Source organism: Rhinopithecus roxellana, chromosome 12 (genome assembly GCF_007565055.1).
Source record: "Rhinopithecus roxellana isolate Shanxi Qingling chromosome 12, ASM756505v1, whole genome shotgun sequence".
In the NCBI taxonomy this organism is placed as follows: Eukaryota; Metazoa; Chordata; class Mammalia; order Primates; family Cercopithecidae; genus Rhinopithecus; species Rhinopithecus roxellana.
The window spans coordinates 15,202,050-15,215,720 of NC_044560.1; the positions used below are offsets into that span (position 1 = coordinate 15,202,050).

At 54.9% G+C, this 13,671-nt stretch overlaps 1 protein-coding gene across 1 annotated transcript; it reads left to right on the forward strand.

Moving 5' to 3' along the window:
- The first annotated feature begins 268 nt into the window (after positions 1 to 268).
- On the forward strand, positions 269 to 13,031 carry CNKSR1 (connector enhancer of kinase suppressor of Ras 1). Its single transcript, XM_010355677.1, has 21 exons — positions 269 to 457; positions 3,327 to 3,484; positions 3,589 to 3,770; positions 4,723 to 4,807; positions 5,230 to 5,271; positions 5,349 to 5,453; positions 6,373 to 6,432; positions 6,522 to 6,590; positions 6,904 to 7,005; positions 7,240 to 7,310; positions 7,383 to 7,456; positions 7,570 to 7,676; positions 7,754 to 7,781; positions 8,166 to 8,338; positions 10,312 to 10,385; positions 10,555 to 10,626; positions 11,385 to 11,458; positions 11,593 to 11,654; positions 11,749 to 11,848; positions 11,935 to 12,116; positions 12,433 to 13,031. Exons 1-21 carry the CDS (start codon positions 406 to 408, stop codon positions 12,685 to 12,687), a joined length of 2,127 nt encoding a protein of 708 aa, XP_010353979.1. The 5' UTR covers positions 269 to 405; the 3' UTR covers positions 12,688 to 13,031.
- The last annotated feature ends 640 nt before the right edge of the window (positions 13,032 to 13,671 follow it).

Sequence of the window (13,671 nt, forward strand, 5' to 3'; positions counted from 1 at the left end):
AGGGTCAGCCCCAGGTCACACAGCTAGCAAGAGCTGGCCTGGCACCCAGGGACCTGGCCCCCTAGCCTCTGTGCTTTGCTACTGAGCTTAGCACTCCTCTTGTGGCTTTTTCTTGAGGAGCCCAAGGGTCAGCGTCCCACCCAGCGATATGAGGCCAGTGGCACTGCCCCCTAGCTAGGGTGAGATGCCAGAGCCCTAGGATGCCTGAAGGGCTGGGCAGGAGGCGGATGGGCGTGGGCCAATGGCTGCCGCAGCGCCTCACCTGGCCGTCTGTGTGAGCCCAGGTATGCAGTAGGCTCCGCCCAGGACCCAGCCTGGCCACTCCTCAGGCCTGGGCTCTGGGAGCGGAAATTCCGGCGCCAGCGGGGCAATACAGGAGCTGATGCGAGCCGGCAGCGCTGGGCCATGGAACCGGTAGAGACCTGGACCCCCGGAAAGGTGGCAACTTGGCTGAGAGGTGGGTGGGGCCGGGGTAGAGTTGGGCTTGAAGGGGACTAGGTGTGGGTCCCACCGGAAGACGGAGGAGGGGAAAAGGAAAAAGAACCTGTGGACTGGGTGCGGTGGCTCACACCTGTAATCCCAGCACTTTGGGAGGCCAAGGTGGGTGGGTCACGTGAGGTCAGGAGTTCAAGACCAGCCTGGTCAACATGGTGAAACCCCATCTCTACTAAAAATACAAAAATTATCTGGGGGTGGTGGCAGGTGCCCGTGTAATCCCAACTACTTGGGAGTCTGAGGCAGGAGAATCACTTGAACCCAGGAGGTGGAGGTTACAGTGAGCCGAGATTGCACCACTGCACTCCCGCCTGGGTGACAGAGTGAGATTCATCTCAAAAAAAAAAAAACAAAAAACAAAACCTGCGGGCTCTATCAGTCGGTCAGTCAGTCAACAAGTATTTACAGAGTATCTACCATGTTCCAGGTACTGTGCTGGGCAGAGACAGATGAGATGACCCTGGGGGGCCCAAGTACCCAGAAGGGGGCCCCTCATTGTGGCAGCAACCAAAGAGACCTCTAGGGTGGTAATGGGGAGGCAGTGTCATGAAAACAGGAGGGAGGCCTGGCAGGCCCACGCCTACTGTATCTTCTTCATCTTCCCTGGCCCCAGGGCCAGTGGGCTGTTGTTAAATCCATTTCTTAGAGTCAGAAACTGACGCACAGAGCCAGGAAGTGATTTGCTCAGTCTCTGTTGTCATTCTGCCCCCTCCACACCCTGAGCTCCTAGTGACAGAAGCAGAAGGCCTAGGCCAGATTGAAGAGGTTGACACAGCCCCACCCTGGGGCTCCTATCCAAGGGGCAAGGTGCTGTCCAGGCTCAGCGAGCCCAGACAGATGGGAAGCAACACATCCCACAGGCAGACTCAGAGAAGGGCCTCCTGACACGCAGTGCAGTGCAGCCAGGAGCAGGCAGTCAGGACACCCCTCACAGAGCGGGGAGCTGGAGCGCACTAGACCGGCTCAGGAGGACCAGCTCAGGTAAGGGCAGGAATTCAGGGCTGGGTTCAGACTCCCAGACTGGATTCCAGGCCCACCCCCACCACTTGCCAGCTCTGTGACCGTAGGTCTCAGTTTTTCTGTCCATCAAATGGGAAAGGCAACTCTGACCTCATGAAGTGGATAAAGTGAGACAATCATGACACAGCTCATTTGTAGCTCAATTCCTGGGTCTATTGCGAGGGCAGCAGCCGAATACAGTCACCATGCAGGAAGGAGGTGGCTCAGGGACCCATAGCCAGGGAGTGACAGGTTCATGAACTCCCAGTCCGGTGCTCTGAATGTGACACAGGGAACACACACACACACACCCCAGTGAAGGAGCCTGGCTCAGGAGGGGAAGAATTCTTTTGAAGAGTGAGCAAGCTACTTAACCTCTATGTCAATTTTCCCATCTGTAAACAGGATAATGATAGTCTTTACCTCCTAGAAATGTAGTGAGAATCAAATGTGTTAATATATGTAAAGCTCTTATAGCTTTGCATAGCACATAGTAAGCCCTCGATAACTTTTCTTATTTTTGAGTGTCTACCTTGTCCAGGCACAGGCTGGGGGTTAGAGACAAATGGTTATCTAAGGCTTGATCTTTGAAGAGCCTGTAATAAAATGGGAAAGACTGATGGCCAAGTTTAGGGGTTTGTGGAGGCTTGGGGGCAGTGGGAACAAGAGGAGAGCCCCCCACCCCACTCAGCCTGGGAAGTTATGGAAGTCTTCCTGGAGGAAGTTAGTTGAAAAAGGAAGTGAAGGAGCTAGAACAGCAACACCAGCAGGAGGAATAGCACTGCAAGGACCCTGAGGTAAAAGGGTGTTCCAGGAGCTGCAAGGAATTAGCTCTGTGCATCTGAACTGTTGAGTCTGGGGGGCTCTTCAGGATATGATGCTGGAAAGGGAGGTGGTAGCCTAATCATACAGGGCCTGTAGATCATGGTAAAGTCTGGCAATAATAATATGATGGCTATTATTGACTTGTCTCCCACGAACCAGACAATGGGCAAGGCCTTGACATATGTCGTGTCATTTAAAACACACATGATTAGAAGGTAGGTACTTTTATTATTCCCATGTTACAGGTGAGAAAACTGAGGCACAGAGCAGTGCTATTACTTGCTCAAGTGTTCACAGTGTCTCAGTGACTCCATGGCCTCTTGTTCTTATCCCCTGTATCGTTAGTTCTCAAACTTAAGGGAGCATCACAATCACCTGCAGGATTCATTAAAATACAAACAGCTGGATGGGCATCATGGTGAAAGCCTGTAATTCCAGCACTTTGAGAGACTGAGGCAGTCAAATTGCTTGAGCCCAGGAGTTCGAGACTTGCCTGGGCAACATGGCGAAACCCCGTCTCTGCAAAAAATACAAAAATTAGTTGGGTGTGGTGGTGTGTGCCTGTAGTCCCAGCTACTCGGGAGGCTGAGATGGGAGGATGGATTGAACCTAGGAGGTCAAGGCTGCAGTGAGCCATGATTGTGTCTCAAGCCCCTGTCTCAAAAAAAAAAAAAAAAAAAGAAAAAAAGAAAGAAAAAGAAAAACTGCTGGGCCCCAGCCTCAGAATTTCTGATTCAGCAGATGTGGTGTGAGGCCTGATAATTTGCATTTCTAACAAGTTGTCCAGTGAGGCTGTTGCTGCTGGTCTGGGGGCCACTTTTGAGAGCCCTATACTTTCCTGCTCCTCAACTCAGCGGCCTCATCTGTGAAATGGGCAGAACAGCCTGGGTGTCAGGGTTATCATTAGGGCTAGACTAGAGGGAAAAGGGCTTTGCAGGCGTGAAGAACCAGCCCAAAAGGTCCTGACACCTCTGCTTCCCCCGAGCTGACCCCTGCTCTCCCTCCAGGTCTTGACGACTCCCTGCAGGACTATCCCTTTGAGGACTGGCAGCTGCCTGGCAAGAACCTGCTCCAGCTCTGCCCCCGAAGCCTCGAGGCTCTGGCTGTGCGGTGTCTGGGACACCAGGAGCTCATCCTGGGTGGGGTGGAACAGCTCCAGGCCCTGGTGAGTGAATACTGGTAACACTGGCTGCAGCTTCCACCAACCTGGGGGGTCCCGATGGGGGCTGGCTGCTGCCAGGGAGGTGACTTGCCCTCTCTCTGGCACAGAGCTCCAGGCTACCAACAGAGAACCTGAAGAGCCTGACAGAGGGCCTGCTGGGGGCAACCCATGACTTCCAGAGCATAGTCCAAGGCCGCCTGGGGGACTGTGCCAAGACCCCTATTGATGTCCTCTGTGCAACTGTGGAGCTGGTGCATGAAGCCAACGCCCTCCTCTTCTGGCTCAGCAGGTACCCAGGTTGGGGTGACGAGTGAGGGACTCTTGTCATCTTTGGCCTCCTCCAGGGTGTGGGAGAGAAAAACAGAGCTTGGCTCTTGTTCAGATATAGTGAGCCAGGTGTGGTGGCTTACGTCTGTAATCCCAGCACTTTGGGAGACCGAAGCGGGCAGATCACTTGAGGTCAGGAGTTCGAGACCAGCCTAGCCAACATGGTGAAACCCCGTCTTTACCAAAAATATTAAAAATTAGCCAGGTGTGGTGGTGCGCACCTGTAATCCCAGCTACTTGGGAGGCTGAGGCAGGAGAATCACTTGAACCTGGGAGGTGCAGGTTCCAGTGAGCCAAGATGATGCCACTGTACTCCAGCCTGGGCAACAGAGTGAGACTCTGTCTCAGAAAAAAAAAAAGATACAGCGGAGCAGGGCAAAGGGATTAGTCCACCCGTGCAGGGGCACTGGGATGCCTGGGTTCCCACCCCATCCTCCAGCTTGTGATAATCCGTCTCATCAACAACCACTGAATGGAGAGCCTCCCCAACCCTGTTCACTGATTGCTGCTTGTCCTCAGACGCCACTTCAAATGTCACCTCCTTGAGGAAGCTTTCCCTGTTGTACACTCTCAAAGCTATACTATTAATAAATAATAAATAATAACATGATTATAAACTCATTATCCAATGTTTCATGATACTCATTACAACTGAAGTTAAATTGATATTGATGTATGATGTCTTTAATGTCTGTTTCCCCAGTGCCTAGAACAGGGGTTGGCATGTGGTAGGCATGTGACAAATAAGTCCTCTGCTAATCTCTTTAGATGTCTCAATCATCTCCTTTACTCTAAACCAAAACCCATCAGAGCAGGTATTATCCCCAAGTCTCTGAGGTGAGTAATTGGTGAGTAATTGGCTCTGAGTGGTTAAGCATAGTCCCTTAACCACTGTGCCATTCTTCCCCTGCCAGGTACCTCTTCTCCCACTTAAATGACTTCTCGGCATGCCAGGAGATCCGGGACTTGTTGGAGGAGCTGAGCCAGGTCTTGCATGAGGTAGGAGAACCAAGGGCCAGGCTTGGCCCATGCCCTAGAGACCAAACTGGGCTAGAGCTTTTTATAACCTGTGAATCAGCCCAGGATCGGGTATGAGGCTTGAGACGAGCGAGAAAGGAGGAGAGGAGGTCCTGCAACTGGGTATGGGACGATGGGGCATTTTAGGGTCTCCTAGCTGATAGGGGAATTTTGACACTCAGCACAGGGTGGGAGGGCAGGGCACGTGTGGTGACTTCTGGGGGCCTGGTATCAGGGAAACGAGCCCTCTGGTTAAAACACTGAGGCTCTGTGGTTCTGGGCAGGGAGCCAGTATAGGGAAGGCAGGGAGGGACTGCAGGGAATCCCACCCTGTCCCCAGGAGAAGGCAGTGCCCCTATGGCCCTTGCTCAGGGGAGGCCCCCACTCTCTCATTCTGCTTCCAGGATGGTCCAGCAGCTGAGAAGGAGGGCACAGTCCTGAGGATCGTGAGTCTGTGGAGTGGGAAGGGAGTGGGGATGGGGACGATCGGGCTCAGGCTAGACAGCCCACTCCCCTCCCCCAGTGCAGCCACGTGGCTGGGATCTGCCACAACATCCTGGTCTGCTGCCCCAAGGAGCTGCTGGAGCAGAGGGCCGTGCTCGAGCAGGTGCAGCTGGACAGTCCATTGGTGAGTCCTGCCCTCCCACCTCTCACTTCTGACCCCTTGGCAGCCTTGTCTGGGCCCTGAAATTGGGTCCAGGATCCTGCAGAATCCCGTGCTGCCCTGGCGGGAAAGCCTTTTTTGTACAGATACTAAAATGGAGGCCCAGAGGATTGGCCAGGGTCTCCCATTGCTCCGCACCTCCCCAGTCCCCACACCACGTGGGTGTGGCCGCAGGTAGGGTGTTCCAGCCTTAGGATGGAGACAGGACAGGGGCTCGGGGGTAGTTAGAAGAAAGGGAGAGGACGTGACCTTTCTTTTTTTTTTTTTTTTTTTTTTTTGAGACAGAGTCTTGCTCTGTTGCCCAGGCTGGAGTGCGGTGGCTGGATCTCAGCTCACTGCAAGCTCCGCCTCCCAGGTTCACGCCATTCTCCTGCCTCAGCCACCCGAGTAGCTGGGACTACAGGCGCCCGCCACCTCGCCCGGCTAGTTTTTTTTTTTTGTATTTTTAGTAGAGACGGGGTTTCACCGTGTTAGCCAGGATGGTCTCGATCTCCTGACCTCGTGATCCGCCCGTCTCGGCCTCCCAAAGTGCTGGGATTACAGGCTTGAGCCACCGTGCCCGGCCAACCTTTCTTGATTTAATCTTTGACCAGTGGGGAAGACCAGAGCCCTGTCCCTGCTTGTCCCTTTAGGGACGTTGCTGAGAAGCTGGTACCTCAAAAATCAGGGTCTCCAGTTTCCCTATCGTTCCTAGCAGAGGGGAAGTCAGAGGCCCAGAGGAGTAGCAAGTCCAAAGTCACACAGCAAGTCTGGTCAGGACCAGCTTGGGGTCAGCTCTTGCCACAGTTCCACCCACTGTAGAGTCCTGGTGTCTGGCGGGGGTCCTGCCTACTGGCCCTGTTGCCCCCCCAGCCCCCAGTGACTGCAGCCTCTGCCTCTGCAGGGCCTGGAAATTCACACCACCAGCAATTGCCAGCACTTTGTGTCCCAAGTGGACACCCAGGTGAGAGCCCCACACCCTTTCCAGCCACCCATCCCTGAAGCCTCTCACCTGCAAACCAGGCCAACCTCAGGCCCCATTCCCCACACCAGGTTCCCACTGACTCCCAGCTGCAGATCCAACCTGGAGACGAGGTTGTCCAGATCAACGAGCAGGTGGTGGTGCGTGAGGAGAGGGATGTGGTAGGAGGTGAAGGGGTCACCGAGTGGAACCCAAGTCTAGTGGGTGGGGAGGCAACCAAGCGTTCTGACCAGGGTTGTGGGAGCTGCCTTCCAGGAGATGAGCCAGCTAAGTCTGGTGAGAGCATCCTCTGCAGAGCCCAGGTGACGGGACCCATGGAAGCTCCCAGGAGGCTGCATGAGGGGAGGCAGAAGTGGGAGGTTGAGAGAGAGCCCCCAGCACGAGGGTGAGAGTTGGTGGTTGCTTCAGAGCCTCCTACCCAGGTTGATGCCAGCCAGTGTCTCTGTCCCCCAGGTGGGATGGCCCCGTAAGAACATGGTGAGGGAGCTGCTGCGGGAGCCAGCCGGACTCAGCTTAGTGCTAAAGAAGATCCCGATACCGGAGACCCCCCCACAGGTACCTTCCCCGGCCGCCCCCAAGCTGCCTTCAGACTCCCCCAACAGGTACCTGCCCCCACCACCCCCACACCCGCCTTGAGACCCCCCAACAGGTACCTTCCCCCCCACGCCCCCCCAGCTGCCTCCAGACCCCCCCACAGGTACCTGCCCCTGCTGCTCCCCTATCCCTGTTGCCCCCCCAACCTGCTTTCAGACCCCTGTCTCCATTGCTTTGTTCCTGGTTGTTCCCCAGACGCCCCCTCAGGTCCTGGACTCCCCGCACCGGAGGAGCCCATCACTGTCTCTGGCCCCACTGTCTCCCAGGTAACAGGCTCTGTCCAGGTGTGTCTTGGTGGGGAGACCATGGGCTCATCTCATCCCCTTTGCCCTCCCCAGGGCCCCATCTGAAGACGTCTTTGCCTTCGACCTGTCTTCAAACCCCAGTCCCGGACCCAGCCCTGCCTGGACAGGTAGTCTCAAAGCCCCATGGATGCCCTGGACACGGCATCCGGATGCCCAGTTCTGACCCCAAGCCTGGGACTGGGCTCATAGACTTTCCCTGTCTCTTCTCCCTCCCTGACAGACTCTGCCTCCCTTGGCCCTGAGCCCCTGCCCATCCCCCTGGAAACCCCAGCCATACTCCCAGCAGGGGTAGCAGGGACTTCAGGGCTCCCTGAATCCCCTGACAAGGTAAACTCAGGGGCTTAGCCAGGAGGTAGGTGGGTCTGGACCTGGATCCTTCTCTCACCCTTCTAATGTCCTTTCAGAGTCCTGTTGGTCGGAAGAAATCAAAAGGTATGATGTGCACTGGACTAAGTGGGGGTCCCCCTGTCTGAGCAGCTGTTAAAAATCTTTACGTGCTGGGCAAGACCACCCCCATCCTTTCCACACAGCCTCTCCTGAAAACAGCTGTTTCTGGGGTCAGTCAGAGCTGTGCTCCTAGTCTGGGCCTCTCACCAGCTCTGTGACTTTGAGCAAACAGCTCAGCCTCTAGTCTTCGGTTTGCTCATCTCTAAAATAAGAAGGGTCATCCCACCTCAGAGATGACACATGCAGCCTTCTGAGCAGAGTGTGGATTCAGAGATCTCACTTGGGGATGCTCGTGGAAGGCCAGGGAGCATGTTTAGCGGGGGCACCTTGCCAGCCCCTCACTGCCCAGCTTGTGCTGTGCTGCTACAGGCCTGGCGACCCGGCTGAGCCGCCGGCGGGTGTCATGCCGAGAGCTGGGCCGGCCGGACTGTGGCGGCTGGCTCCTGTTGCGAAAGGCACCCGGTGGCTTCATGGGCCCGCGCTGGCGCCGCTGCTGGTTTGTGCTCAAGGGACACACGCTCTACTGGTACCGCCAGCCCCAGGTAAGACCCCACACACACAAACGGGTAGGCAAGTGAGTCACCTCCAGGCCTCAATTTTCATCTCTATTCAATCATCCATTCTTATTCCTGGTCCCAGGCTTTAATGTTCTCATCTATTAAATGGGGACTTTCTTCAGAGAGAAATGAGTTAATATATGTATAAAAGCAGTTTGGAAAAGGTATCACAGGAGGTATAGAGAAAAATCTTTTTTTCTTTTTTGAGACAGAGTCTCGCTCTGTTGCCCAGGTTGGAGTGCAGTGGCGTAATCTCAGCTCACTGCAAGCTCCGCCTCCCGGGTTCACGCCATTCTCCTACCTCAGCCTCCCAAATAGCTGGGACTACAGGCGCCCGCCACCACAGCAGGCTAATTTTTTGTATTTTAGTAGAGACGGGGTTTCACCATGTTAGCCAGGATGGTCTCCATCTCCTGACCTCGTGATCTGCTCGCCTCAGCCTCCCAAAGTGCTGGGATTACAGGTGTGAGCCACCACGCCCAGCCCCGAAAAATCTTTTTTTTTTTTTTAAGAGATGGGGTCTTGCTGTGTTGCTCAGGCTTGTCTCAAACTCCTGGGCTCAAGCATTCTGCCTGCTTCAGCCCCCCAGAGTGCTGGGATTACAGGCATGAGCCACCACATCTGGCTGAAAAATCACTTCTATTCTGCCCACTTCTTATCCTTCTGATATTCTGTCCATCCCAATGATGGGTCATTCATTTACTCATTTATTCCTTCAATATTCAGGTGCCTACTGTGAACCCAGCTCTAGGCTGGGCACTATGGACACACAGAAGAGTGGATGGTTTTTGCTTCTCCAGAACTTAGAGGCTATTAGGGGAGAGGGATGAATACACATTCAAGGACAATGTAGGGACTGTGTACTAAGATAAAGGGAAAGCCCAAGGGATATGTGGGAGCACAGCAGAGGTATCCAGTTCCTCCTGAGGAGTCCAGATGCCCCCTGACAACGCAATACCTGGCAGTTAGTTGCATGGGAAGGGGAAAGAAAACCAGGAAGAGAAAGCAGCATTCAGAAAACTCAGGGGCATGAAGCAGTTTGTTTGTGTCTACTGAAGGAACAAATGCATGAGCAGGCTCTTCTCGTTTGGGTTTTTGGTTTTTGTGTTTGAAACAGAGTCTTGCTTTGTCACCCAGGCTGGAGGGCAGTGGCATGATCTCAGCTCACTGCAGCCTCCGCCTCCCAGGTTCAAGTGATCCTCCTGCCTCAGCCTCCTGAGTAGCTGGGACTGTAGGCACATGCCACCATGCCTATCTAAGTTTTGTGTTGTTTTGTTTTGTTTTGTTTGAGACGGAGTCTTATTCTGTTGCCCAGGCTGGAGTGCAGTGGTGCGGTCACGGCTCACTGCAACCTCTACCTCCCAGGTTCAAGCGATTCTCCTGCCTCAGGCTCCCGAGTAGCTGGAATTACAGACACCTGCCACTACACCTGGCTAATTTTTTGTAGTTTTAGTGGAGATGGGGGTTTCACCATGTTGGCCAGGCTGGTCTCGAACTCCTGACCTTGTGATCCTCCAGCCTCAGCCTCCCAAAGCAGTGGGATTACAGATGTGAGCCACTGCGCCCGGCCTAAGATTTTAATTTTTTGTAGAAATGGGCTTTTTTCCAAGGCTGGTCTCTCCTAGGCTCAAATGATCCTCCTGCCTTGGCCTCCCAAAGTGTTAGGATTACAGGCATGAGCCACCATGCCCAGCCTTCAGGCTGCTCTTTTTTTTTTTTTGACTCTTTCTCTGATATCTTTGGCTCCCCTTTCCTGGCTTAGAGGCATCCTTTGGCCACACCTCCTACCCCGACCCCAGATTCCGGCCCTGAGTCCAGAAACAGAGAGACTTGTTAGAGAGCCCAGGAGATGCCTTCTCCCCTCCACAACCCTCAGGAGCCCGAGGGGTAACTAGGAGCTGACTGGGCCTTGAGAGTATTGGAGTTCCAACCTGACCCTCATGCTATGATCCCCCCAGGATGAGAAGGCTGAGGGCCTCATCAATGTCTCCAACTATAGTCTGGAAAGTGGACATGATCAGAAGAAGAAATAGTTAAGTCTTGGGATATGATGGGCTGGAGGGTGGAGACAGAAAGGGAGAGGAAGGGTGATGGGATGGCAGTGGGTGGTGTGGCAAGTGGCTGGGGCGCCCAGAATCCAGCCTCTCTGGGCTCTGGGTGGGCACGCCCAGGCTGAGTGATGCTCCTCCACTCCTTGACAGTGTGTTTCAGCTCACCCATGATGTGTACAAACCCTTCATCTTCGCTGCTGATACCCTGACAGATCTGAGCATGTGAGTGCTGCCTCCCTTAGCCCCTACTCTCATATAATTCCCAACCTTTGTGAGCTGGGGAGCCTGGGCTCAGGAGCCTGGAGATGCAAAGTCCAGCTCTCTGAGAGTGGTTGGTCAAGGTACTCACTTCTCTCTCTCTTTTTTTTTTTTTTTTTTTTTGAGACAGTCTCACTATGTCAGCTAGGCTGGAGTACAGTGGCGCCATCTTGGCTCACTGCAACCTCTACCTCCTGGGTTCAAGTGATTCTCCTGCCTCAGCTTCCTAGGTAGCTGAGACTATAGGCGCCTACTACCACACCTGGCTAATTTTTGTATTTTTAGTAGAGACAGAGTTTCACTGTGTTGGCCAGGCTGGTCTTGAACTCCTGAACTTGTGATCCGCCCGCCTCGGCCTCCCAAAGTGCTGAGATTATGGGTGTGAGCCACCACACCCGGCGTCTCTCTTTTTTTTAATTAAAAAGTTTTGGGGGCAGATGGGATTTGCTCTTTTGCCCTAACTGGTCTTAAACACTTGGTCTTAAACAATCCTCCTGCCTCAGCTTCCCAAAGTGCTGGGGTGACAGATGTGAGCCACCGCACGCAGTCAGTACTCAGTTCTCTAAGCCCCAGTTTCATCATCTCTAAAATGGGTGACTAAGAGTTCATCCTTCTCAGAGTTGCTCTGAGAATCATCAGAAGATGATGTGGGTAAAAAGCCCCTAGCATACAAGAGGACCCCGGAGGATGGAAACCCCGTGAGACCTGCTTGCTCTCCGTAGGTGGGTGCGTCATCTCATTACCTGCATCTCCAAGTACCAGTCTGCAGGCCGGGCACCCCCGCCTCGAGAGGAAGGTAGGTGTCTCACAGGGTTGAGTGGGAGAAACCCTCACCTGAGCCTCTGCCTTTCCTGGGATGGGGGCTGGGAATTCAAATGCCCTAGGCCACTCCCTGGCCTCCCCAAAGCCCACTGCTCCTCCTCACCCCAGACTGCTACAGTGAGACCGAAGCAGAAGACCCAGACGATGAGGCTGGGTCCCGCTCAGCCTCGGTGAGTAGGGGGCTACCGGGGGTAGGAGGTGGGGATAAATAGCAGGGCATGGAGCTCAGACAGAGACCCTCTGTGCTTTCCACCCTGCCTGCAGCCCAGCCCTGCTCAAGCTGGGAGTCCCCTCCATGGAGACACATCACCTGCAGCCACCCCCACACAGCGCAGCCCACGGACCTCCTTTGGCTCTCTGACAGGTGCTGGGCTGGAGTTGGGAGCTGGGCTGGGAGCTGGGCTGGGAGCTGGGGTGGGCACATCCTCATCCTGCTCCTCCCTCCCACAGACAGCAGTGAAGAGGCACTGGAAGGAATGGTACAGGGGCTGAGGCAGGGTGGTGTATCCCTCCTAGGCCGGCCACAGCCCCTAACCCAGGAACAGTGGCGGAGCTCTTTCATGCGGCGCAACCGAGACCCTCAGCTCAATGAGCGAGTGCACCGTGTACGGGCGCTACAGAGCACACTCAAGGTCAGCTGGGGACTCTGGGCACAGCAAGGGACTAAGCTCTGGGCTTCAGGCTTTGGTTTGCGGCTCTCACCTCCACCCTGGGCACCAGACTCCAGACTCAGCTCTGGACTCTGAGCTTAGCAGCTGACAATGGGCTCAGCTGTGGACTGGGCCGGGCTCTGGGTTCCGAGTGGGGATTTGAGTCTCACCTGGGCTCCTCGTGCCACGCTGGCCAGGTGCTGGCTTCTAGGCACCAGACTCCAGAGTGAAGTCTGGCCTCAGACTCTGCCCACTTCCCTGGGTGATCATGGTCCCTTAGCCCTTCCTCTCCACACAGGCAAAGCTGCAGGAGCTGCAGGTCCTAGAAGAAGTGCTGGGTGACCCTGAACTGACAGGCGAGAAGTTCCGCCAGTGGAAGGAGCAGAACCAGGATCTGTACTCAGAGGGCCTGGGGGCCTGGGGAGTGGCACAGGCTGAAGGTAGCTCCCACATCTTGACCTCTGACTCCAGAGAACAGACCCCCCACTCCCTGTCCTCTGACCCTGAAGAGCACTCCCATCTCTGCCCTCTGACCTCAGAGAGCAACCTCTAACCTCCTGACCTCTGACCCTGGCCAGCACTCTAGCTCCTGACCTTTGACCCGAGGGCCACCTCAACCCCAGCTTCTGACATGTCCAGGACAGAGCATCCCTGGATTCTGTTCAGGGTGGGAAGTAGTACTGCTAATCATGGTCTCACCCCGAGCTGACCCCTCTGCCTGGGCTTTGTGCCACCCTCTCTCTTGCCAAAGAAGAAACTCTCCCACCCCATCCTCCCATCTCTGGGGCCACAGCCCTGCCCCTCCAGTTCCTTGACAGTTCTCCCCCAAACCAGGTCTGTACAGGTGTGCTTTATTTTACATGAGGGCTACTTTCCAACCAAATAAAGCCAATTTTTAAAAAAATGAGTCTACTTCTGTCTTTACTTCCATATTTGAATTGGAAATCTGCCCCCCGGTGGGGACTGGGGTGAGTGCTCTTGGCCAGAGAGGGGGTGGCAGACCCTTCGTGCAACCCGTTGATGGACATGCAAGTACCTGAGCTCCAAGCCTGCCAGGATGGTGGGTCCACCTCTCCCCAGCTCTTTGAAGGCTAATGGTGATCTCCTACCCCCATTCCCCAGGGGCACACAAGGAGAAACTTTCACTTCGTAGATGGGGAAATGCACTTTGCATGGAAAGGTGGTGGGGACAGTCCTGGAGACTGGGCAGGTAGGACAGGGCAGCTGGTACAGAGGGGTGCAGGTTGAGGTCTGCCCTGGGAAGGCCCTGGGGAAAACACTTCTCCACTCCTCATTCCAGCCTCACCTCCACCTCCTGGATCCAAGGCAGGGACATGTCCCTATGACTCCATCCAGGCTGCACAGGAGATCTGACCTGCTCCCATCAGCCTCTGACTTCCAACCCCAGCCCAGCATCCCTACAGCATCCCCAGACATCCTGGGAGGAGCTTCCTCCCAGGAGCATCCTGGGAGGAGCTTCTCTCCTGGTTGGAATTCCTCAATAGAATGCAGAAGGCTGGAGGTCACAGAGGCCTCT

What these genes read in the sequence shown, in the direction of transcription:
- CNKSR1 (XM_010355677.1), top strand. Translation starts at nt 406, where the DNA reads ATGGAACCGGTAGAGACCTGGACCCCCGGAAAGGTGGCAACTTGGCTG. An exon ending in TACCGGAGACCCCCCCACAG is followed by an intron (nt 7,006 to 7,239) that starts GTACCTTCCCCG and finishes GTTGTTCCCCAG; the next exon opens with ACGCCCCCTCAGGTCCTGGA. An exon ending in TGGTCGGAAGAAATCAAAAG is followed by an intron (nt 7,782 to 8,165) that starts GTATGATGTGCA and finishes GTGCTGCTACAG; the next exon opens with GCCTGGCGACCCGGCTGAGC.